Here is a 24,114-nt window from a genome sequence, read left to right as displayed (position 1 = left end):
CCAATAGGAAAAGAGAAAACATAGAACCAAACAAATTTGATTGGTCGATACTACCCACAGTTCGTATTAAAATATTTAGATGGCGCAGCGTTGTCGAAAATGAAGAATTTCGAGGAATAAATAAATGCCGCACAGCACATCCAAAATTGTTATTGTTATGCTTTATTTTTTACTAGTTTCTTTATCTCGAACACAATGTACTCAACAAAACAGACTACAGTAAACAAATCTTGCTCTACGCGCTCGCATCGACTAAGAAGTGTGTTCAATCGTGACAAATAAGCATATAAAAGAAATATCACACATTTAACAACAGTTCTACATTTGTTTTAATAATTTCGTACATCATTGAAGTGTTTCTGAGTAAGTACATCGTACACTAAACACCTACAAGTTTCTTCTTACATTTTACGTAGTTAATGCCTAAGAAACTAACTTAATTTAGTTGCGCTCGTGTGTTTTGTGTGTGTTTGTGTATTGTGTATGTTTATAATGCAATAATATCTTATGTTATTATGAAGTACATACAGCGATGAGCGATGATGTTGATGCGATGCACGCTCATGAAAAACATAGGTCGTAGAATATCGCTTGGTTTTCATTTCTATCATTACAAGTTTCATTACAACTTTGACGTGCGTGTTTTTACACGTTAATGTACATTAATCCATAATTGATATTTGTTTTATGTGGACAAGTTATACTGTGCGGGCTTATATATTTAACAGTGAACATTTTTATCTATATTTACGCTTCGAAACAAAAAGTAACCGAACCAAAAGAGGAATATTTTAGTATTAAGTAATAAGAATGAATTTTTACGTCTATTAGAAACATTTCTATCGTTCTTTGCTCGTAAATGGCTATATAAATATACGTAATACTTCACAATGAATAAATTCTATCATATTGCTAATACACGACTCTTCTATGAAAACATTTTCATCTATATGTACATCTACGTCCTAATCTATCACAAAACAACTGAAAATACATAAATTACACCTATTTTAAATCAATATCTTTTTGTAGATCACAAAAATCAAAAATTCTAACCTAAATACCTACTGTATAAATTATGCAACCATCAACACTGGTATCGAACGCCATCTGTTAATTTATTCAAGCAACTATAATGATAAAATCGATTTTTCATAAATAATGCAGAAAAAACACTCGACTGTGAATAAAATCATCAATCAACGATGTCTAATCGAAAAGGCAGTTCGTAAGTTGTCCATGTTATCGTATCATATGGTCTAGATTTTAATTAACTTAGTATTTCACCGAATATGTTTATATTATATCCATAAGTGTATTGATATGATATGATTGATATGTGTAATATAATTTTTTGTTCATTCATTAACTAGATTGACAGTTGTAGCGAATGCCGCTCGCTGGATTGCGTTTCGTGGCTTGTGTTTTTTTTTTCGTTTCATGTTTCGGTTACATAGTTACACATTATTACATGAAAACATTCTTACAGGTAATAATTCAAGTAAAAAATACATTTATAATATAAAACAAATATTTACGCATATTTTACACACTTTCCAAGCACATTAATAACAATAAATCTTCAATTTCTTAAATTCTTATACATTTAACAATGTATCAATAAAGTGATACCGATATGTGTTTGATATGTTTGTTGCTGGGCGTTGAGTTAAGTCTATTACTCTATTAGTATAGGTTCTAATCGTCTACAAATCAATTAAAATTCTCTCTACGAAAATTATAGTACTGCTGAAACAGTCACGTGACTGCAACTGCTCTAGTTCTGCACACAATTCATATTTTTATACATCTTATTGTTTATACAGCTATGATATACTGGTAATTTAAGTATCATATCATTTATCGTTAACTATGCATTGTTAACAATTCTTATCGTGATATTTTTTAAGTGATGCAAAGTATATTATTAAAACTAATCAACAAATTGATAAATTTACTATATTTTACTAAACTATTAAAAATATCAACAATAAACTAAAAAATCTCATAAATATATACTAATAAAATAAATTTGATAATATTTCTATTAATTTCTATTTAAAAAAACTATATAAATCGTGTATATATCAAGGATTTAAGTTTCAGCTTTATATTTCAGTCGTAGTTTACTATAGATATGCTTAAATGTTAGCATTTTCGTTAATTATGCATTAATATTCCGTTATAAACTACTTGTTTTTATTTGATAATGATATGTATCCGTTTCTTAGTTTTTTTCTTCACTTTTGAACATTTAAACGTTGATATGTCCTTATGATATGTTAATATATATCACTTACGTACTAATCAATCAATTAAATATAATATAATTTTAGTTTAGTGCTTAGATACTTACTAACTAGTGATATGTTTTTGATATGTTTGGTTTCTTCGTTGGAGTGACTAGAAACGACGCTCGAAATGCGAAAATATCTCGAATATAAATTATTTTCAGATAGTTAGATATAGATATAGTTATATACGCACTGTGAACAATACATTTTTAATATAGTAAATATAGAACAAATAACAGCTAAATTCGAATAATTTGAGCTACTTTTGTTCACAGTGGCGAAAAATATGTGTTTTTAGTTGATAAACTTTGAAGTTTCAACAAATATCAATTTTAATTTCTTGGTAATCACAAATTATCATCAGAAAGTTATATTTTACTGTGTATAATTTATGTATATGGCTTATTAAAGTACTGTTGGTTGCCTACAGTGACTACATAGATTATACACAGTGTATCAATAATAATATTAGATAAACTTTATAGTTTCAACAAATATAGCATAGCATCTTGGTATATTTCACCATTCTAAAATAGCTTTGCTCAATAAATATTTCTGTAAATAGTAAAAGCAGTGTAAATAATTTTTCATCTTTGTTTCTCAGTGTAAATAATTTACTGCGGTCGTGATAGTAGTTCTTTCATACCATTTAAACTCTCCTCCAGAGATTGCGCAAATCTTGAGCTACTTGTACTCTCTGAACTCCAGAAAGCCGACAGACAAAAAATGATATGACTACCTTTAGGGTTATAAGACGCGCCATAACCTTCCGGTTCAACTGGACCATAACCCATAAACGTATCATCAGATGTCGCCACTTGACTAGTACTCAACAGGAACTTGTTAGCAAGACGATAACTTTCATCCGTGAATATCTCCGGTAATGGATGACTTGCTGTTGGTGAGGTCTCCTTAGCAGCTTCACGTAACCCTAACAAGTGTATATCAATTCCTTGCCCGAGAATATTATCAATCATTTCCTTTGTTTGCTGCTTGACTGCTTCATTCCATAGATTCAGTTTGATTTCATCGCTTACCAGGTGAAAGGTGACTTTTTTCTCGTCTTCTTTGGGTAGGGCCATTGCTTGACACCAAGCTAAAGCTTCCGGACTAGCTGATCTGATACAATCAACCCTTCCATGTTTGAACCGGCGTGTTGATGCGCTCTCATAGGTAGCTGTCAGTTTTCCATAGAGTCGGTAGTATGCCAGTTGTAAGGCGAGTTGTATATAGACATCCGGACTTACCTTACAGGATTTAATAAAATCCTTACCATAACCTATAAAACGAAACACTTGATAATCGAGATCTTTGACGAGGTTATCCAAGAAATTAGCGGCTTCTTCAATTCTGCGGTGGTCGTCTGCTTCGAGGTTCCATTCTAGACGTTCAGGAGGTGGCAGATGTGAAGATGGCGCTGGTGGTTCATTAGTTTGACCTTCCTCAGCGTGTTTGTAGAGTTTTTCAACTAGTTGAATGACAGCAATACCTTCAGCTGATGAATGCTCATAGCAAAGTCCGCAGGCACCATCACCACTGATGACCAGTTGTATAGTTTTATCAAACCAACGATTTGAACTGTTATAACTTGACCCTCCACCATGAATCATCTGTAGAGCTAGGTTAGTCTCATCTCTACCTCCTGTATTGTGACCTTTTCCACCTTTCTGTAATCGACAGTTGAAAGAAGTCGGTAGTGGTTCATCCAAGCAGATAACCAATAAACTACGTGCGATTAGTTCAAGGTTATGTCTATTTCGGTCATCCCTGCATAGAGTCTCCCTTGCTTCAGCCCATTTATTACGTTGGATACCAGTAAGTAATCCCACCGGTGGCGGACTGGCTAGACAAGGTGCATCATCGAGAATATGCAACAACTGGGCACAGATTTCGTCTTCATTCAGACGACCCCGATCGGGGGCTTGTACTGGTACGCAGTAGAGTTGACTACGACAGGCTACAACCACGTGCTCAGTGGGTAACTCCCCACCTCCACTTTGAGAGGGTTGCGGAGCTACATGTTGACTATCGCGGTCTTTTCCTGGTAAACGACAGGAACCAAGTAGGCGGTAGTATTGGGCCATACAAAGTGGTTGACCTGGTTCCCTGGATGTTGCCCTTTCTATCGGTAATTCACGTCGGTCTAACATAGCCTTGTGTGTAACAGCCGCGTCGATCATCCGCGCAGTAAAACGCGCCACATCCAAAATGGTGGTAAACCGACGTGGCGGAAACACCATACCAGGATTGGAATTCACCGGTAGGGCAAGGTCGTTCTTGAGGTACATGTCATCCAGCCAGTAGTTCACAGCCTGGAAATTTTGTTGGATTTATGTGTAAATATCTGTTGTGTTACGAGTGCATTGCATTTGGTCGTGGTGCTTACGGTGCGGTGCGTCCATTGTGGATTAAATATTAATAATTAAATGTTAATAATTGTGCTGTGCTGAATAATTATTTAATTAATCACATTGTAAATTAGTTGGGTTAGAAAAGTGATTGTTGTGCTTGCGAATGGAAAGCAGGATAAATATGGTGCATTCATGCAGAAATCGCATTGTTTGGTCGGTCGGCCGATGGGTAGGCGTTGCGTTGCCGCGGAGAAAATGGAAACGCCACCGCCACCGCCGCCGCCGTCGCCGAAAATGGAAATGGAAACGAACGGGCGGGTACGCTGCGTCGTCGGCATCGGTTTTTCCTGATTGGGAGCGTCGGCACGCCCGCGACCCGCCGCCACTGCGTTTGTCTTCCCAGCGGGACTGCCGATATGGATTTTCCACCGAGCGGAAAATTTAATTTCCTCGCGCAACTTTCGCAAAACTCTCGTTACGTACGCGGAATTCATACCGTTCATTCAATTTAACTTTAATTTTATAGCAAACGTATAGAGTACCCTTCTAACTTTATTGTTTTTCGAGTTTTTTGTCGTTTTGTTGGTAGGTGGCGTTGTTTTATGCAAAGTATGCAACTTGTTATACATTTTTGTTGCGTTTTATTTATAACTAGTGTACAAACAGAGTGTATAAGAGTAAACATTGCCGAAGGGGTTGAAGTGTACACTTCTGGAACGGTGAATGCCGTTTCGGCAGGTTCTGTTTGCGCAAACAATCAAACGCAATCCAATTATAATTTTTAATCTCCCCACGGGGATTGGCAGCGCGGTGCTAAACTTTACGCACCCTCTTTCTTGGTGAATTTGCTTCTGTTGCATCAAAAACTCAAAAGAAAAATTAAATAGGAAATTTTACTTTTTCCTTTTTTATCATGAATGAAAAACTGAAGGTGAACGTGCCTCCAACGATCGAAACACTAACCAACACACACAAGCCTAGAATATATGCCGTAGGGTTACAAAAAAGGGGTCGTCAGTTGGGAATTCCCGTGAGGTTATCCATTTTTGCGTTTGCAACCTCTGCCTTCCCGGCAAGCGCCCCCGAGGGCGACGTTTGTTTAACAAATGCTCTATTTTTATTTTAGTATTTTTTCTCTCTCTACAAAAGTTTTAATAGAAGCATCAAAATAAAACGAAGAAATCAAGAATCAGATGAAACGTGCCCTAAATTTAAAAATATTTACGATATCAGCAGGGAAGTAAGAGGGAGACGGTTGTAAATCGAACGATCAAACAATTTTGTTAACGCCGTGCGCGAACCAGTCCTTAACAAGATCAGCGTTCCGATCGTCTGCCGGTGGCAGTGACTGTTGCCGTTCCCGCTGCTTCTGTCGTTTTGCGGGGGTGTGGGCATCGAAACGGATGGGGGCGCGAGACGCACACGGATTGCAATCAGTCGGTAACAGGGCGAATTGCTTTGCGTGCACATCCAACGTGACGCACATATCGTAATTATATACAATGTGTTCAAAGCGTTAAGCAAAAGTAATTTCCAAGTCTGAATCATTAATTATTTACATTTGCATGCATAAATGATATGCTCAAGCAAGTCGAAATATTTGATTGGCTGTTATAAGTTTAATGTTTACATTTATAGCAGTTGCTTTCCTTCATGAAATTGGATATAGAGTGGAGTGGAGGGGGTAAAAATTAGGTTTTTTGTGATTGCATGCATCTTACCCAGTTGTCGAGTTTCTCTTGACGAGCCAGCAGGTAGAGTTGCAGCCGACGACCCAGACCACCCTCGCCACCGAATCGCGCGACCATTGCCCGCACCCTCTGCTTACCGTCTTCATCTAGCAGGGGTTGTAAAGTTTTTTCGTATTTTTCGAGTGTTTGTTGTAAGTCCGGGACTGGTAGTTTTGGGAGTGAGACGGTCTGCAATAAAAAATTACATGTTTCAATAATTTTTTCATGTATTTTTGAGTTTTTTGAGAAAATTACGGTTTTTTAAGATTTTTCTGACACAAATTTCTTGTTTCTCTTTGATGGGTAATAAAATATCATGTGAATTTCGTGTAAATCACTAAATCATATTAAATATGTTTCGGTTGCGTACGGATTTGCTCACTTCAGGCGCGGCCGACGCGTGTTTGCAGCGAGTTGTATACAAAATGGATTAGATGCGCGTAGAGGGCGCGCGCCCCCGCGTCCGCGCCGCTTTGTTATCGCACGCTAAATGCGTTAAGCAAACTCGGACTAATTGGAGAGGTTTGCTCTTCTCGTCTCTTCTCCCATGCGCTCTTTATCATCACGCTACGAATACTCTTGTACCTCTACCCTCGACGCTTTCGGCTGTGTATTCCTATGCACGCATTCGCTTTGGTTTGGTTTGCAGTGCACTCGTGTAGACATTCATTGCTTTACTACGCGCCCCTTTAATATTCATCGCTATACCGTTTGGGGATCAGTTTAAACCTAACTAAACATTACCTTGACAAGACATTCTTATACATAGTTGAAAGTTTAGGTTAGAAATGAGGAAAATACTAAACATAGTGTATAATTTTAGTCATTTTAGTAAGGTGTGGTTTTCAGGGGAAATGAGATAATGGGTTGAGTAAAAGTTAACGACAAAGGAAAATATAACAAAGTTATTTAACTGGGGTGAAACTATTAAGGGATGTTAACTGGGCAAGCCTAAAGAAAATTTTGTTATCTATAGGCAACTAACTATACATACATTAAGCTGGAAGTTATGTGAGAAGTATTATTGGTTGCATATAATAAATGTAATAATGATTTTTGCATGTATTTATTTTTACACAACGAGAAATAAAAATATAATGGAGTGTACTCACGCGACAGAAGCTAAAAATAACTGAAACTCATTCAACTTTTTCGCAAATGAGACATTAACATTAATGTATGATATATAATGTGGACAAAAAGCAATGTTTTAAATATGTTTACACCAACACTAAAGTTCAAAAGCCAGGTCTTAATCAAATTTCAGCTTTTAACAATAACAAACCATAAAATCATAACATATTTTAGGGTGTTATGTTTTTCATGTAGGATGTGTTTGTTAATGGATGTGTTTGATGTTTGTTGCGATTTGTGATTTGAAATTTCACTTTGTACATTGCATTTCATAACTTCCCGTTGTATATTTTCTATTTATTTATGAATATTTGCAGCGGATGTTAATTTGAGTGTTTTCAAGCAGTCGTTTTCACTCCAGCTTCGAATTTAATTTCCATCCGTAATGGCCGACTTCAATTGAAGCGCATGGCAACGCAGCAAATCAAACGGAATTATGTATGTATTTATTTTACACGCTTACAAACATTAACGTCGTTACTGCCAAATCAGTACTCGAGCACGTTCCATGTTCAACAAAAACAAAATCAATTTCTTAAAGTTCTATATTGTTTAAATTGACGATATAACTTTAAAAGTTTTCATTTTAGAGGGTATAATATCATATTTTTAATGAATTGTTATGCTGAAGGTTCGAGTGCACCCTTTGACGTCGTCGTATGTCGCGTGCATCCACTTTTCCTTATCATTGTAAGTGTTCACGTGTTCACGTGAGCGTGTACACGCGTGCATATTATCATCAACTTTGGTTAAATATGTACGTACGTCAAAGTGTGTCTTGTGTCGTGCACTTTACTTGAAAGCTTGCAATATAATAATAATATCCTTTGCGATATTATTCTAAACTTGTTTATAATGATATTAAAAGTTGAGACATTAATGCAGAAATGAAATATACACAATGTATTTAAAGTTGCATATATTTAATGACTATAGGCAACCAACAATTAGTTTTAGTGTATACTTGGTTGCCTACTATAAATTTTCCTAATTGATATTTTCAATTTATGTCATGATAAATATAACTAAACGAATTTAAACTAAACGGCAGAAAAAGACTTGAAATCAACTAACGAGCAAAAATTCTGACGTTATCACAAAAATGTTAATGCGAGTTAGTAAGAATGAGTTATTCACACAAAAAACTCCATTCTTGATTTTTTTTTCTAAATTCAGGTGTGTTAGTAATGTCGTTAGCGTTCATACAAGACGTTCCATCATTATACTTCCTAGGTACTCCCCACGGACTAGGAAAATAGAAACGCATAGAAAGCAGTCGGTGGCGAGGCTTGCTTGGTCGATAATCCAAGTGGGCACGAAGTGTATCAAAGTGTGCATTAAGTGTTTGTATGCACGCGCGTAAAGAGGAAGCGACGTCAGCGCCACCAAGGAAAACTTTAAGCAGGAAACGAAGACGAACGCGAGGTGTGTACGTGAAAGCCACGGGGAAAGAAAACAACAGGCAAGACAAAGCAAGCGCGGTGGTGGTTTAGAATGAACACACACAGAGCACCGCACGACAGTTCTGAACATAAAAAAGTATAATAAAGCAAAGAGGGTCGAGCAGGGCGCAAGAAGCGAGCAGCGTGGGGTTGTTTTTGATTGGGGTCAGGTGGATGGGAAACTACCAACGAAGTTAATAAATATATCATCATATAGAAGTAGAGGTAGACCAGTGGGGTTTCTTACAATTTTTTTTGTTGTTTTGAAAATATGCATATTTATTACTTGTCAATGTTGGTTGCCTATAGTAAAATGAGTGATGACCGTAACTATTAACCTGAAAATTAAGTGAATATCTAAAGAATTTGCATGAATTTCCAATAATTTTAAAGATTAAAGGGTTGTAGTCAAAAATACTTAAAGGGAGGCTTTTCTATCAATTTTGCTTGTTTTTGTTCAACAAATCGTAAGTAAAACCAACTTTTTCAATGTTTTTGTTCATTAAAGTATAGTATAAAAGTCTTTTTAAAGTCTTTTTCTCTTTTATCACTTCTATTACTCATAATTCCGTGTAAAACTAATTAATTTAATTATTTCAGACCAAAATACAGAATTGATTGGCAAATTACACATATCAAACAAGCTCAACTCGTTAGTCAATTTGAAATTATTCACATAAATATATATCCAGATGGAATTTTTCGAAATGTACTCGGGCGTGTTTTAACTACGTTTCGTTGGGCAATCATCGAACGGGTGGTTGCGCTACGGTAACAAGGACACGTGGCGTTTTTCCCGGCGCCACGCACTGCAGTGCGTGCCAGCAAGGGTGCAGGGCGTGCAGCCGAGGAGAAATTATCGAGGACCCTCGACACCGTCGAACGCTCGCTGCCCTTTGCTTTGTCATGCACGAAGGTATAACGAACTTCGAACTCACATGCAAATTCCACGATGGATTTATATTCGCTTTAATTGCAGCGTGCGGCAAGGTTAATCGAATTTTAAAGAAAAACGCAACTTCTAACTTCCCAGAAAGGAAATTACACACACTTTAGTGAAGATTACAATCATCCAATTAAGTTAAATACCTAAATTTAGTAAAATTCTAGGTAAAAACTAAAAATTACAAGTTAGGTTATAATTTTATGTTTGCCGAGCGCCCTCTGTTAGTGAATCTTATAAGTTTAGCCATTTACCTATTACTTTTGCATACAAAAGTAGTCCTTTTAGAGATTACATCTGAATGAAATGCATTTGATCGGTTTCCTATTTAGATCTCGTCACTGAGTGACTTTTAGACTTGCAGCTTATAAATTGATCCCTATCCCGGCTTCGCGTTGAGCTTTATGCGTCGTGTGCACGCCAGACGTTCAGCCATAATATCTTATTGGATATTATCGGATACGTGTGTGTCATTTCATAGAAAGAGATGAAAGTACCCTCTGTTGCGGTGTGCTGCAGAGAATTGCAAGTTTTATTACTCCCCAGAAGGCAATCATTCACGGTTATACTTCTACTTATCCAAACCTATCAAAACTATCTTTATATTATACAAATAATATTTTTACTTACTTTCTAGAACAACCTACAATATCAGCAGGCGAATATTTATTTTAAAATCGAGATTTTTGCTTTGTCTTAAAATAACCTGAAGGTTACTGGATGGATAATGCTGGAATAAGTTATAAGGTATGCGACGGGAGGAAAATGTCACTTCACGGTCGACGTCGACGTCGCCGGGGCGACAGGAAGAAGGGCGAGAGGGAAAAACCCCATGGGACATCAAATATGCAGATGGCATTTCTGTGTTTGCTATATCTATATCACTGTGCGCATTTATTCATCTACACTCTACACCATTACGTTTCAAGGTGCAGGACGACAGTATCGGTATTGTGGCTGCAAAATACAATATGGCAACGTCGCAAAAATGTCAGAAATAATCTACATTAGTAGGTAAATATAGAATTCAGCTAATTGTGTGCTAAAAATATTTTAGTATCAAATGTAAAACGTCTAATTTTATTCTAAACTAGCTTTGGCCCGCGATTTTGTCCCGGTAGTGTTTAATTGAAATGTAACTCGTTTTTACTCTCTGGTTCCAAACATAGGACTCGTATGAGACAATTCCATCAATAAGAATCGCAAATTTATTTTTAAGAAATTAATTATATAAAGAATTGCTAATAATGCACTTCAGCGCGCCATCTCGGATTCAACTATTTAACTATAACTATGATTGAATCTCTTGTATCTTATAGAAAAGGGCTGTTCTTAGGGTTTTCCCGGCAACTATCCGAATTTTTCTCGACGTAAAAACCATCCTTGGACTTTAACAAATATTTTAAATGAAGAATTGGCCACATTGGTGTAAGCGTTGTTGAGTTATGCGCTTTTCAACAGATTTTCCGATTTATTATTATGTTGTACATAGATTCTGAAAATTTTGGAAAACCATGTCTATACATGTCTGTAAACATCCCAAGTTAGCCAATACCCGCACCATGTTATGATAGTATTTACCACTGTACATCTAGAGTTGGTAAACACCCCCGTGTGCCCAGTGCTCGTGCACGAGTTACCCAAGTAACCCAAGCGAGGAATATGTGAGAACGAAGCGGTCGTAGAGCAGGTGTTACATTATCCTGGCGCCTTTACTACCATCTCCGTCATTCTATATCACTATCCTTATTCAACTTTTATATTTACACGGTGGTTCCACCAAAGATCTTGTGCTTGGGAGGGAATAATGCTTAGCTGGCGTTGTATTTTCATGTTTGCCGACGTCGACTTTCCCTCCGCAAAGTTTATTTGGGCATCTTTCAGGAGGTGTGAGTGTAAGTGTACATTAAAGTTGAATATAAGGTGTTAGGTATATGATTCATGCTTTAAAGGAAGTCCCTACCCTGAAAACTTTTAAAACTTTATGGTGTAAAGTTAAATTTATAGTTTTAATAATGATAAATTAAGAAAAATGTTTTTTTTTTGTTTTTTAGCAACACTCTGTATTTAATAATGATGTGATAAAAATGGTAATGCATACTTTTGCACGCACTGACGCATTATTCTATTACGGTGGGAAACGCATCGAGGACGTCATGTGACGCTAACATCGTTAGAATATCATCAGATGATCCTCGCAACTTTGCATCCAGAAATTCATATATATTTTGAGACTTGCTATTCCCCTAGGCATATGAAAGTTGGATTTCGAAATTTTTTAAACGCGGTGAATTGAATTTCAAAAGTGTGTGCGAATGTTGAGGATGAGGAGATTCTGAGGAGCTTTGAAGGATGCACTTGACTTTGAGAAGTGCAAACCGTGCAAACTTTTCTACTTCTTTTCATGCACATTGAAAAAATGTCAAAAGATTACTCGGAAAGTGAAAAAATTATTTTTGTGCACAGAACTAGAATAAGTAGTTTACAAGGTTATGTGCGTTATGTGCTTCAATTCAAAATGACATTTTGGATCATATACATCACATTGATTGTATTAATTTATTTTGCTTTGTATTTCATTCACAAGATTAATTCTATTAATGATAATTGTTTACATGGTGCTTTCGACAAATGCTTTGAATGTTTGTATGTTTATTAAAGGCTTTATCTAAGTTTGCGGTGAGCTTTGTTGTGAATTCTCGCATTCAACATTCGCAAGACGCCGGAGCTCGGATCAAAAGCCGCAGAACAACAAATCGATACGAGTAAATTCACATAAATAAATAATAGCAATTAGTCGGAGTGCTTTCGTGCAAACACTCACAAAAATCATGCATAAAAAATCAAATATTTGCTTGTGTTTTTTTTGACGAAACATTTTTGTTGACCAGTCAAGGCAGTGAAGATATAAAATGTGAAAGGTGACATTCAACTGAAAGAAAAACCAGCATGTGAAAGAGGGGACAGAAAAATCAATTTGATAATTAAAAATGAATGAAGCAAACGCACCACCCAACACGCACGAGGAAGTAAATTTCATTCAAACAAACAACATGTTTTCATTCATCATTCAAAAATAGAAATGAATTTATTATGACTATTTTTATGTCTCATTCGGAAAGAACTAGTAAATTATTAAGTATATTTAAAAAGTATAGTTTTTGTTTCACTCGGTTTGCAAAGTAAACAACGGTGCTATCGAGGGTTGCATCCGAACAAGCACTGAAAGGGAGCAGCGAGTGAAAAGCCCGCGGCTTAGCTCTCTCCCGAACTAATACAAATAAACTGGGAACGCACTTAAATAAACAATGCGCTCATTACTAATTAAAACACCTTTTCCGCCTTTTCAGACGACTACTGAATAATACAGAAGGCGTTGGTTGCCATAACGCTTCATATTATAACCTCAAAATGTTATTTTTTATTTTACTTAAGTCTTTATAAACTGAACTTGAATAAAACAAACGATTATATAAATACAACTGTCTAAAACACAAGAAAACATAAATAAACCTACGAATATAATAAAATAATAATACAAAAACAATTTTTTTTATAACCTGCGGCGCCATCTATACAAAAACACAACAAAAACGTAACACGATGATGATGAAAACCAAGAAACAATACTTGCATTCACATCAAACGCAGGCATCGCCCCTGCGACAGCGTTTGCTGTGAAAAGAAACGAAAGAGAATTGCAAATTGCATAAACAAGCGTCAAATTGGAAACGCAGCGTTGCGCTGGCAGTGCTGGCAAAGTTTTGCTTTGTGCACACCACGCCATCGGCCATGGGGGCAGAACGGAAAATATCCCGCGGCGCAGGTATAATCGACCGGGATAATCGAATCCTGTCGCTGCAAGTCGTGGCCCCCAGGACCTGACGCCAAACCGAAACCCGGCTGGCTGGTTTCGAATTTCGTGTTTCGTATTTCTGCGTAGCTGCACGCGTGTAATTATCGTTCGTAATTTAAGTTTGGTGCAGCATGAGAAATTCATCGAATGCTGGAAATCGGAGCCTAACTTTATGCAAGCGTGAGTTTAATATTCAGACGCGGGAAAAATAAGTTTTAATGACGTTTTAATTGCGCAAAGAAAAGAAACGTTGGTTATGCGTTCAGGGAGAGCTGGGGTTCAAGTGGAAAATTGCTTAATTGCGTTGCTAATTGGTTACTTCCTGCAGGGTGAAAGTCTCTTGTAACTTTAGGGGTCATTTCACTTTTTATAATCAATATTTTATGTTATTTAGTTTAAAATAGAAGATTTTTAACTGTAGACAACTATTTATACATGTAATTTTGTTTGTGCGTGGGTATGTTTTTGATGTATTGTTGATTGCGGACATTTTCACACAGACCGGTTGTAAGATAACGTCCAATGTTTAACACTCAACGTTCAGCGTTCAGTTCAGTTGAAAGTTGTTGACGCGTGAGTGCAGTGATACGTGCACAAACTAGAAATTGTGATGTTATGGCACCAGCTCGTTGCAGTTTGCAGTGTCAACTATAAAATCCCATTATCCCGGTGAGTAATCTTACAAGATCTACTTTTTTAATAAAAAATTGAAATACGTGAAGAATTAACGTGTGACAGTTTGAAAATTGACGAAATCGCTGTATTTACGAATGATTTATTGTCGCGAACGACGATATGTTGATAAGTTGATAAAGATAAATGATGCCAGCGCGGATTTAACACAAATTTTCGTTAACAATAATTCCTCATAAAACATGTCCTGGTTTTGATGTTTTACATCGCTCCACGTATACCTATAACATTTTACGCCCTAGGTTTAGGTGTATCCATTGTCGTAACTTTGTTTTATGTCTTTTTGCATTTCACACATTTCTGTACATATTTCTTTCGTTTTACATCGGATGGAAATACGAATGCGATTTTGTATTGCAAGCGGAATCTTGATACAGTAAAACACGTGTTCGGAGTGCACGCAGTCGACGCGAATATCATTTATCTTTCATCGCCCTCGTGCGTTTCACGCGTTGCAAAGCATTGTGATGCGGGAGTAGCAGTACTCGTAGTATGTGCAGGGTTGTGGTGTGATGTGTTATAACCGGGGCCACCGGGACGTAATGATATTGCTGGAGGCGATGCGAGAGATATGCGAACCGCCATCGGCAAGCGATTACTCGCTTCGATGCGTCATTTTATCTTTTTGCGTTGCGCGTGGCGATAATCATCTTGTGTTGAGGTGCGCATGTTGATGTTTATGTTGACATTTTACTAATGCACAATGGGAATATTATTTATTCATGTTTAGTTAATAGGTACTATTAAAAATTGATATTTAGACTGGCAAATTAAACAATTTTTTTTATTTTTAAATTAAAATTTCCTGTTTTTTGAGTGATTTTTTATAGTATTTATTGTTTGTAATAAGCTGTATGAAAGGTAAAATTATAATTAATTTATTTTTTGCTTCTTTATTTAAATTGGAGCTTTTTTTCATGGTTTTGATACACAAGAAGTGGTATTTTAAATCCGGATGGCTAAAACCGTGACTAAAGTACTTTAGTCACGTGCTATAGTCACAGGCTGGAGCTTGCGCCGGCGCATTTGCCTACGGTGCAAATTTTACTTAAGTTTTATTTAAAATTTTACTATTCTACAACAATTTACCGAATTTTTTATACCAAGAGGATTTGATCCAAAAATATCTCTTTCATCTATTTTTATTTGTTACAAATTTACTTCCTACAATATGAGTACAAGCTATTCACATTTGCATCGCAGAATATTGCACAAACGCTATATTCGCCAAAGGACATAAATATAACAACCGTCCAACCTACGTTTTATGCGTCCTAGTTGCTAGATATATCCTTGCATCGTTCGTTTCATAGAATTTGCGTACCTATTGCGGCTCGCTAACGTAATCAACCCTCCCCGCTATTGTAAAGCGAATTGTTAAGCTACATAAGCCTTCCCTTCAATACCCTCCACGCTCACATCACACAATTCATATCTGCGCCCACACAGTGGTCACATTCATCGGAAACGCCGAGTGACATTAACGTCACGTTCGAAATTTGCATATTTACCGGTGGAATATTTCATAGACTATGGTAATTACACTTGCACAAAGATAACCAATAATCCAATTGTTTGAATTATAAAAATTTTAATTATTGCATAATAAGAATAGGATTTCATGCATATTTATTGCAACTTCACGCAAGAAAATTTTTCCGGTGCATTCTGCATCTAATAATACCCAGGAAGATACTAAAGCATAAATGCACAATGCACAATGCGCGGTGTAAAGTTCCCCGTAGTGGAAGGGAATATTAAAGCGGAATATACGTTGAAAATTGCAAAATAATAAAGCGCCGGAAGAGATAACAGCCGCGGATGGAGGGTGAAGAATGGCGGCTCCCCCGATTGCCCCTTTCGGCGTGCCAAAAGCTTTCCGTTTGTACGTTTGGTCGGCGGTGCCCTGCGGCGCACCGAGCGCGTGCATAATCATCTATATTAATTAATATACAATGCAAATTCACCCTTCGGAAAACTTCATCGGGGGAAGACTTCATATTTGCTAACTAAAGATTGGTAAAAATTAAATAAAATATTAAAACTTAAAAAAGTGAGTGAAAATAAAGAAATTGGACTGGAGATAAAATTAGCGTCATTTTAAGAGCTACGATTAGTTAATACTGGGTGTTACAATAAAATATTTAAATTAGAATCGAGTTTAACACGAAAATTTTATTCCTGTATCTTGAAATCGTGAATCTTGGTCACGAACACGAGAAACAAAAAATTAAAAGAAGAGCAGAATGAATGAATGGCGCAATATGCGGGCGTAATACTTTTTGTAACCTTTAACCTGCTTTTTCTCTTAGTATTTTATGAGTTTAATTTCTTTTTTCTTTTTCTCTTTTTATTCATTCTGGCAGTTATTGCGGGTATATTTAAACGTTATCTTATCATATTTATTTTGTTTTTTTCGAAACCATCTAGAAATAATGTTCTTTTAATTTTAAACTTCTACAATAATAACTGACAGTATTATCCGTTAAAATTTGATCATACAGTATAAAACAAATAGTAGTTCCTTTTAAGTCACGTAATACGTAACGAAATTGTAAGTTCTGCAAGTTGCAACTTGGCAACACTTGAATATAACTGGTACAAGTTTCCGTCGGTTAAACATGTTCGCACGTTCCTGCTTACATCCCGCGCATTTTATATATTTAAGAACATTTCATGTTTTGATCTGAAATTCGCAAATCTATAGATTGCGTGTTTGCTTCGTTTCCTTCCTGCGGGGGCAATTGGCACACTATGTCGTAATATTTGCGGTGCGCTACACGAAGCACCTTCGTGTAGCAGAATCTATATATATTATATGTACGTGCGCTCTCGTGTTCAGCTTCCAGTGGAAAGTGGAAAAGGGCGCGACGAGACGAGACGGCGTGTAGGTGTGACGGCTGTGCGGAGCGCAAAATTTCAGCCATTTCAGGTTACGACCTTTATTGATCCTGCCGTGTCGCTCGCGCAGCGCTCGACTACGTGCACACAGCGTAAGCACCTGGTTGAAAATATTTTTATTTTCGCAAAATATAAAAGTATAGCTAATAAAATAGGTTATGTAACAGTCGTACAGTGACCTGAAGAAGATATTGATTATAACCTCATAAAATATTCAAATCGGTTTAAAAAATTCAATTATCTTTGATAGATTACCGTTGAATTAATCGTATAATCGAATTATCGCCCGCGCTGTCAATTTTAAACGTTAAATTATCAATTTTTACTCACCTCGGCATTGTCAGCCGACGTCGAATTGGCGCCCGATATTGTAGACCCCAGCCATTTTTTCGGCAGCGAAAGAATCGAGTCGCGCCATCCTGAAAATTTCAAAAAATCAATAAATCATGGTTTTGATGAGAATTAAAAGTTTTATCACTATGTCTATGTGATGATGGCGCGCAGTGGTTGGTGTGTTGGATTAGGACAAAACGCAAACTTTATTAAATCATCGCCTCATCTGCTGCGCACTCCCTTTCTGGCCGGTTTTGATGGTGGTGGTGCATTGTTAACGCGCGGGGACTTTATTAATGTCTTTATATTAACACCGTGGCCGCGCGCCCGCAATGAGGGTAACTTTATATCATCCGAACTTTGCTGCTGCACTAACCACTAGGGGTATTAGACTTCAGGAAGACAAGCGACAAGACAGGAACTGACACAAACGTGCTTTAATTGCTATAAATAGAAAATGACAATGGTGGTGACATAGAGGATAACGACTTAATAGAAATACGTAGACGCAAAGTTTGGTTATGTTTTCTTTTCTTTTGAATTAATTATTTTTGTCTATTTGTATGTTGGGTTGCCGGAATACAAGTCGTAGTTGATTAGATTTTTTGCCCACGTCCATTCATCTCGGGGAGGGTGCGAAATAAAGCATTTTGAACGTGCGCACGGCAAGCGTAAAAGAAGTAGGAAAAGGCAACAAAAAATAGAATGCCAGAATGGTTGGAAGGTGGCAAGATTGAGAGATAGCGACATACAAGGCTCACCCTCCTGTGTGGGTGTCGTGATGAATCTTGCACGACCGGATGAGAAACGATAAAACAACCTGACGAAGCAATCAACCACGCTTACACTTTTGTTTTCATTTTCATTTGTTACTTCATTCGATATTCTTCTAAGATTAGCTAGATATGTCACGATTTTGCATTGCAGGATAAAACTGGTCTTTGCACTTTTTTCTAAATGGTGCGAAGAGACATTAGGGCTTTGGTAATGGTAATGGCCATTCCCGTTTTCCCATAATTCCTACTCACATAGGGTAGTAGTTGGGTAGTAGTATTACTGTGATAGCTTTATCGGCAGTTTCCTGTGTGCATCACACATGCACATTCAAAGCATAGAAAGGGAGGAAACAGGAAGCGGTAAACTGAACCTGGACATGAGATGCAGGATGGCGGAAGGTAATGCAAAAAGGCAATTGATGCCAAATTGACCGTGCGTCATTAGCTCCTCTCGAACTACTACTTTTATGGACCAAACATAAATTTAAATCCTGTAAAAATCTATAATATAAAAATGAATTGCAAAATATGTTGGTAAGCGCATAACACAACAATACCTAGTCCAATTTGGCCAATTCCTTTTTTAAAATGTTCGTTAAAGTCCAAGGACGGTTTTTATGGCGAGAAAAATTGGAATAATTGCCGGAAAAACCTTAAAGACAGCTTTTTTCTATAAGATAAAAGTTGTCATTGAGATTCAATCATAGTTATAGTTAAATAGTTGAATCCGAGATGGCGCACTAAAGTGCATTATTAGCAATTCTTTATATAATTAATTTCTTTAAAATAAAATTACGAATATTATTGATAGAATTGACACATACGAGTACTAGAACACGTGAGTAAAACGAATTACATTTTTATTAAACACTACCGGGACAAAGTCGCGGGCAAAAGATAGTTAAAAATGTTTTTCACTTGTTTGGAGAAACGTGTCTGAGATCTAATTCAATGTCAAAGTTTGATGAAAAATAAACGAAAACGTCGCCTTAATGTATGAAAACAGCGACGTAAAACGCAATTCGAAAAGAAAACTTGCGTTTTCTTCGTGTACTTTTTCTTTCAAGGGAAAATTCTTTCCCCTCGCTTTTGTGGCAAGGTAAGCGGAAACGTCAGCCACGTTTCCAAAGACCGCAGAACGCAATGAGGAACTTTTGATAATTCCTAATGGAAATTGCCGGCGAGTTGAAATTCGAAACTTTCACAAAACACGAAACACGAATTCAAATTAAGGTAAAGTGAAAATTTCAACAAGAAAACATTCAATAAACATTTTACCCTTAACAACATTTTATTTATGTAACATTAAACCGTTAAATATCAAGAAATTGAAAGGATCTTGTATTAAATTGATATTAATGCACGGCATGTTTGTGTTTAATTAGTTTTTTAATATTTAATGGCTTCCGATACGCGCAGCGCGGGTATAAAAGACAGAATTAATTGAATCCTTAATTTATCCCCTTACACTTTTCGCATATAAATTAATGAGTGAGCAAGCTGCGGGATCAGTTCACAAAGTTGTATAAAAATGTTTTAGAACCGCTATCTACTCAGGTGTGTCTTTATTTTAAGTTTGCTTGTTTGCGCTGTCTTTGTTTTTGACTGCTCCCTTGGCAAAGTGCAGATCGTGTCGTTGGGGGGCGGTTGTTTGCTACGGTCGCGTCGGCTTATCGTGCGGCTTTGTCTGATCTTGCAATCGAGCAGCGTCGGCTTGTAAAATCCTTGTTAAGCTTCGAACGAACCGTGCGGAAAAGCGTGCGTAAATCGAAAATCCCCAAATAAAAATTACCTTTTTTAAAACCCGATAAAAATATACCTTTGGCACGTAAAACTTGTTTAAAATTTATTTTATTGTTAAAGTATGCAACCAAACATACAAAACACTTTTATTTTCAATATCTCATGTTTTCCTGTGCAATTTCCATGGAAATTAATTAAATTTAACAGGTTTTGAATTATATCACCTGTTTAGATGGTTATTTGTCAATTTGATACACCTTCTCAGCAGTTAAAAGCTATCATGTTCTCAACGTGTTGCATGCTTTGGCTTAGATTCACAAGTGTGAAGTGTGTTGCATCGCTTCGAAGTGACGCCTTGTAAGTGTACGAATTACACGTTTTCACCCTTAAAATCTGACACCTCCCTCACACGTCTGATCAACCCCGACAAGACGATTACAAGCGGTAAAATTTAACACGTAGTTTAACGTTAATCTAGAACGCTAGAAGTTAATTACAACCACGCGTCATACGCTTATCCTTCGATCTTGTTTTAACTTGGTGGCATGGAGATTCATCGCGAGGAATTTTAACGAGGGCGAGAAAGTGCCATTAAATTAAGTAATTACACATTTTTCTTTCGTTTAATTAATTTGACGCGTAATTGTGTTAGGTGTGAGACAAGTTAAATTTTATGCGAAACGCGTGTTAATTCGATTTTATATTCGCGACAGTAAAAGTGAGTTTTGTGCAGTTTATAACTCGTTTATGTCATAGTTTGAAGTTAAAAATAGCTCCAGACATGTTTTAGTCTATATGCAACTTTGTATACTCAGAGTTGTATTGTAATGTTATTTTGGTTGCATAATAATTTGAAAATATTGATTTTAATGATGTTTTATTTTAAAAAAATGAGTTGGATGGCTAATGTAGTATCCTAGTATGTTTCGGCTTCATTCCAAGCATCTAAGATTACAAAGAAGCCAAGGAAACAAGAAAACACCGAGGATTCCCTTCCTCAAAGCCGAGATCAGTGAAAGCAAAAACGCCTTAAGGGTGGGTAGCCGCTGCACGCTGCATTCGCCTTTTTCGGGTCGATGTACCTCGTTTGTTCCGCCAATTTCGTCCTTCCTTTCACAAAAAACACTACAAAAAGGACCTCGTCACAAATGCGCACGGAACACGAAAGGGGGAAATCCAAAGTACTCACAAAAAAGGACAAAATGCAATTCATCACTATTATAGGATTTGCAGAAACTAAATTTCATTTAAGCAGCGACATCTAGCTTGGTTTATATAAATTATACATAACCACACTTTTGACCTAGTTTCACCTCGTATTTGCTTAGTAGGATTATAAATGACGGTCATTTTTTTCTTCATTATAGTGTGCAATAAAATGATAGTGTTATCGATAAATCATGCCTGTCACAGAACTCCCACAGCACGAAAAAAGTTTCTCGTAGAGAAAGTTGCGGAGTGTTGAAAATAATGAGAACAATGACGAACGCATTTGTTTGCAGCTTGAGGCTGGGAGAAGCATCTAGGGATGCTTGTAGGACAAGGCACACATTTGCCAACTGTCAACCAGCAGATGAGCCAATGTGTGTCATTCAGAGGGTGCATAATCGATCAGGGAAATGAGAAAAGAAAGAAAACTGCATTTTAACTAAAATGTAAATATACTAAATGCAAAATAGCGAATGTAGGTAATTACTCGTCTGTGGAGAGGTTGAAAGAAAAGCCGGAAACATGTTTCACAGCGAAACGACGCCATGGAAAATTCACAATGAAATTCAAAATTGCGCACGGAGAAAATATGCTTTGCATTTTAATATCCGTGGTTGTAGCGGGCGCAAAGCAAATGCAAATTAAAACCTTGTTGCAACAACAGCAACAACACGGTTAATTACAACAATATAAGTAGCTTAAATTGGAGTTTTCTTTGAAATTCAACATTACGTATTCTTTAAGAGTATTTAATTTAAAAAACTACAAAGCAGGTTAAAATTTTTTTTTTTTGTTTTTACTTAAATTTTAAGACATTCTAAATAATTTTTCCTAAACCTTAAATTCTGTTTTTGGATTCTAATTGAAAATTTAGTTCTTCATCGATTATTTTAGTAACTTTTTTTACGAACATTAACGGTTTAGGCCCTATTGGAAATTTAATGGAGAAAAAATTTAATTTGCACCTAAAAAGTTAAATTTTATTGTTTTGCAACAAGAAAATTTCTATTTTTATTTCTGCACTGTACACTTTTGATTCTTTTTTTTGCATTTTCTCGTGTGTTGTGTTGATTCTGTATTTTGTACCTTTGGGAATACGTGGTTCAAAGACAGCGTGCGTCACGGGACGCAAAGTCGAAGGCGATTGCAAGAAGGGCGCAAAGACGAGGCAATCGAAGCGTAGCGAAACGCATCGAAACGCGTCGACACGCAGCACGCATGCGGCATGCATTCGAACATTTCCTTCATTCGAAGATTGAAGGACGAAGGAAGAAAACGAATCGGCGTCGAAATCGCTCGGAATCGACGTGTAACTTTTTTATCCCGTTTTATCGGCCTTATCTCTTTACATCTTTATATCTTTCGAGGATTCGTACGCGTCCCGCATCCATCAATCTATTATTCTATTATTTATTTCCACTCTTTGGCGTTTTTGGGTTTCTGACTTATTTCACATAAAAAAAATTTAACATTTTCTGACGCATTTCAAGGTTTTCATTATTAAAATTTAAAAATCTATTTTCGAGTTGATTGGCGCACAAAAAGCTCTAATTTTGATGCATGATGGATTTTTACAAGGGACTCTTCCGGTTTCCATAGTAATATCCTCCTTCTACACCTGCTTAGTCAGTTATTAACGAGGTGCATTCATCAAAACTGTCAATTTACGCTTTTCATTCAAATTGAGTATGATTAATTGTAATTTTCACGCATTTTTCTCTTTATAATCAAAAATCCATTCATAAATTCCAACAAATAATTCTTATCTCGTCATTTTATATAACTTTATGCTGAAGAACAGTCTTATAGCAAAACTTGTCTTGTCGTCTCGTGGGATTTACCAGTTTCTGTCCCCCAAAGCAAATTTCCACTGCGTGTTACAGCATTGCTGTCCGTTACAACCCTGACGGTCTTATATCATTAGTTATAACGTCGATAACAATCTAACCTTGCATTCGGATGAATTTACACGCGTTCAACTAGGGGTAGAAGCGTCGCATCCGTCAAAAGATTAGGTATTATCATCAACAAGAATGAATTACTAGCGTGTATTTGAGGTTATAAATTCTAACCTTAATTTACAGCTCTCGGGCGAGTGAATATAAAATATTCTATTCAGTTGGTTCAGTTAAATTAATTAATTAATTTTAACTTTGTGCAAAGCTTGATTATGAGTCCTTGATTTCCTTTCTGTTTTCCCTGCAAAAGTGTAGCGCACGTGCATTGCGCAACTGCGCAACTTATCTAATTACATTAATGGATTGATGGCGGTTTGTTAGTTTTGCTCCAACTCGAAGCACCAACTCCAACTCCAGCATCACCTACATTTATTGATCCTGCTGGCGTACCTTTTAATTAGCGCGGTCACTAGTGCATACAACATGCGCTCACCCTCACCCAGTGGTCGTGGTGGTGGTGGATTTTCGACAAGTTAGAAACGTCTAACTAGAAAAAGGGGAAAGTTTGTCAATAGAGGGTGAATGCATGCAAAAGGAAGCATTCTGTACTTTTTTTTCTTCACCGGATATTCGAATTGAATAGTATAAAGGACTAAGAGTGAAAAGAAGGACAAGTGGAAGTCAAACTTGTAGAAAATTGTGTATTAAGTATCAAGTCACTAAAAAGGAGTAAAAGTTTTTGTAACAACATTTTTTTCTATTTCTACGTTAAGTTTGTGATCCAATCTGTGACTAAAGCACGTGTTTAAAG

General features: G+C 36.6%; 1 protein-coding gene and 1 long non-coding RNA gene across 2 annotated transcripts; one reads left to right on the top strand and one right to left on the bottom strand.

Annotated features, from left to right (window-relative positions):
* Positions 1–146: 146 nt before the first annotated feature.
* Positions 147–17,757, bottom strand: ChAT (Choline acetyltransferase). The gene is made up of 3 exons (XM_065314853.1): positions 17,675–17,757; positions 6,367–6,564; positions 147–4,606 (listed from the first exon to the last, which is right to left on the bottom strand). The coding sequence occupies exons 2-3, from the start codon at positions 6,451–6,453 to the stop codon at positions 2,909–2,911; spliced, it is 1,785 nt and encodes a 594-aa protein (XP_065170925.1). The 5' UTR covers positions 6,454–6,564; positions 17,675–17,757; the 3' UTR covers positions 147–2,908.
* LOC135801385 (uncharacterized) lies at positions 233–8,401 on the top strand. The gene is made up of 3 exons (XR_010550358.1): positions 233–363; positions 7,827–7,947; positions 8,141–8,401. It is a non-coding gene; the product is annotated as an uncharacterized lncRNA (long non-coding RNA).
* Positions 17,758–24,114: the final 6,357 nt, after the last annotated feature.

This window comes from Atheta coriaria, unplaced genomic scaffold (genome assembly GCF_025399875.1).
Source record: "Atheta coriaria isolate IRGN ID8LTWV9N9 unplaced genomic scaffold, Caltech_Dcor_3.1 hic_scaffold_10_pilon, whole genome shotgun sequence".
In the NCBI taxonomy this organism is placed as follows: Eukaryota; Metazoa; Arthropoda; class Insecta; order Coleoptera; family Staphylinidae; genus Dalotia; species Dalotia coriaria.
The sequence above is the reverse complement of the archived record's forward strand: the minus strand, read 5'-3'. Positions and strand labels throughout refer to the sequence as shown.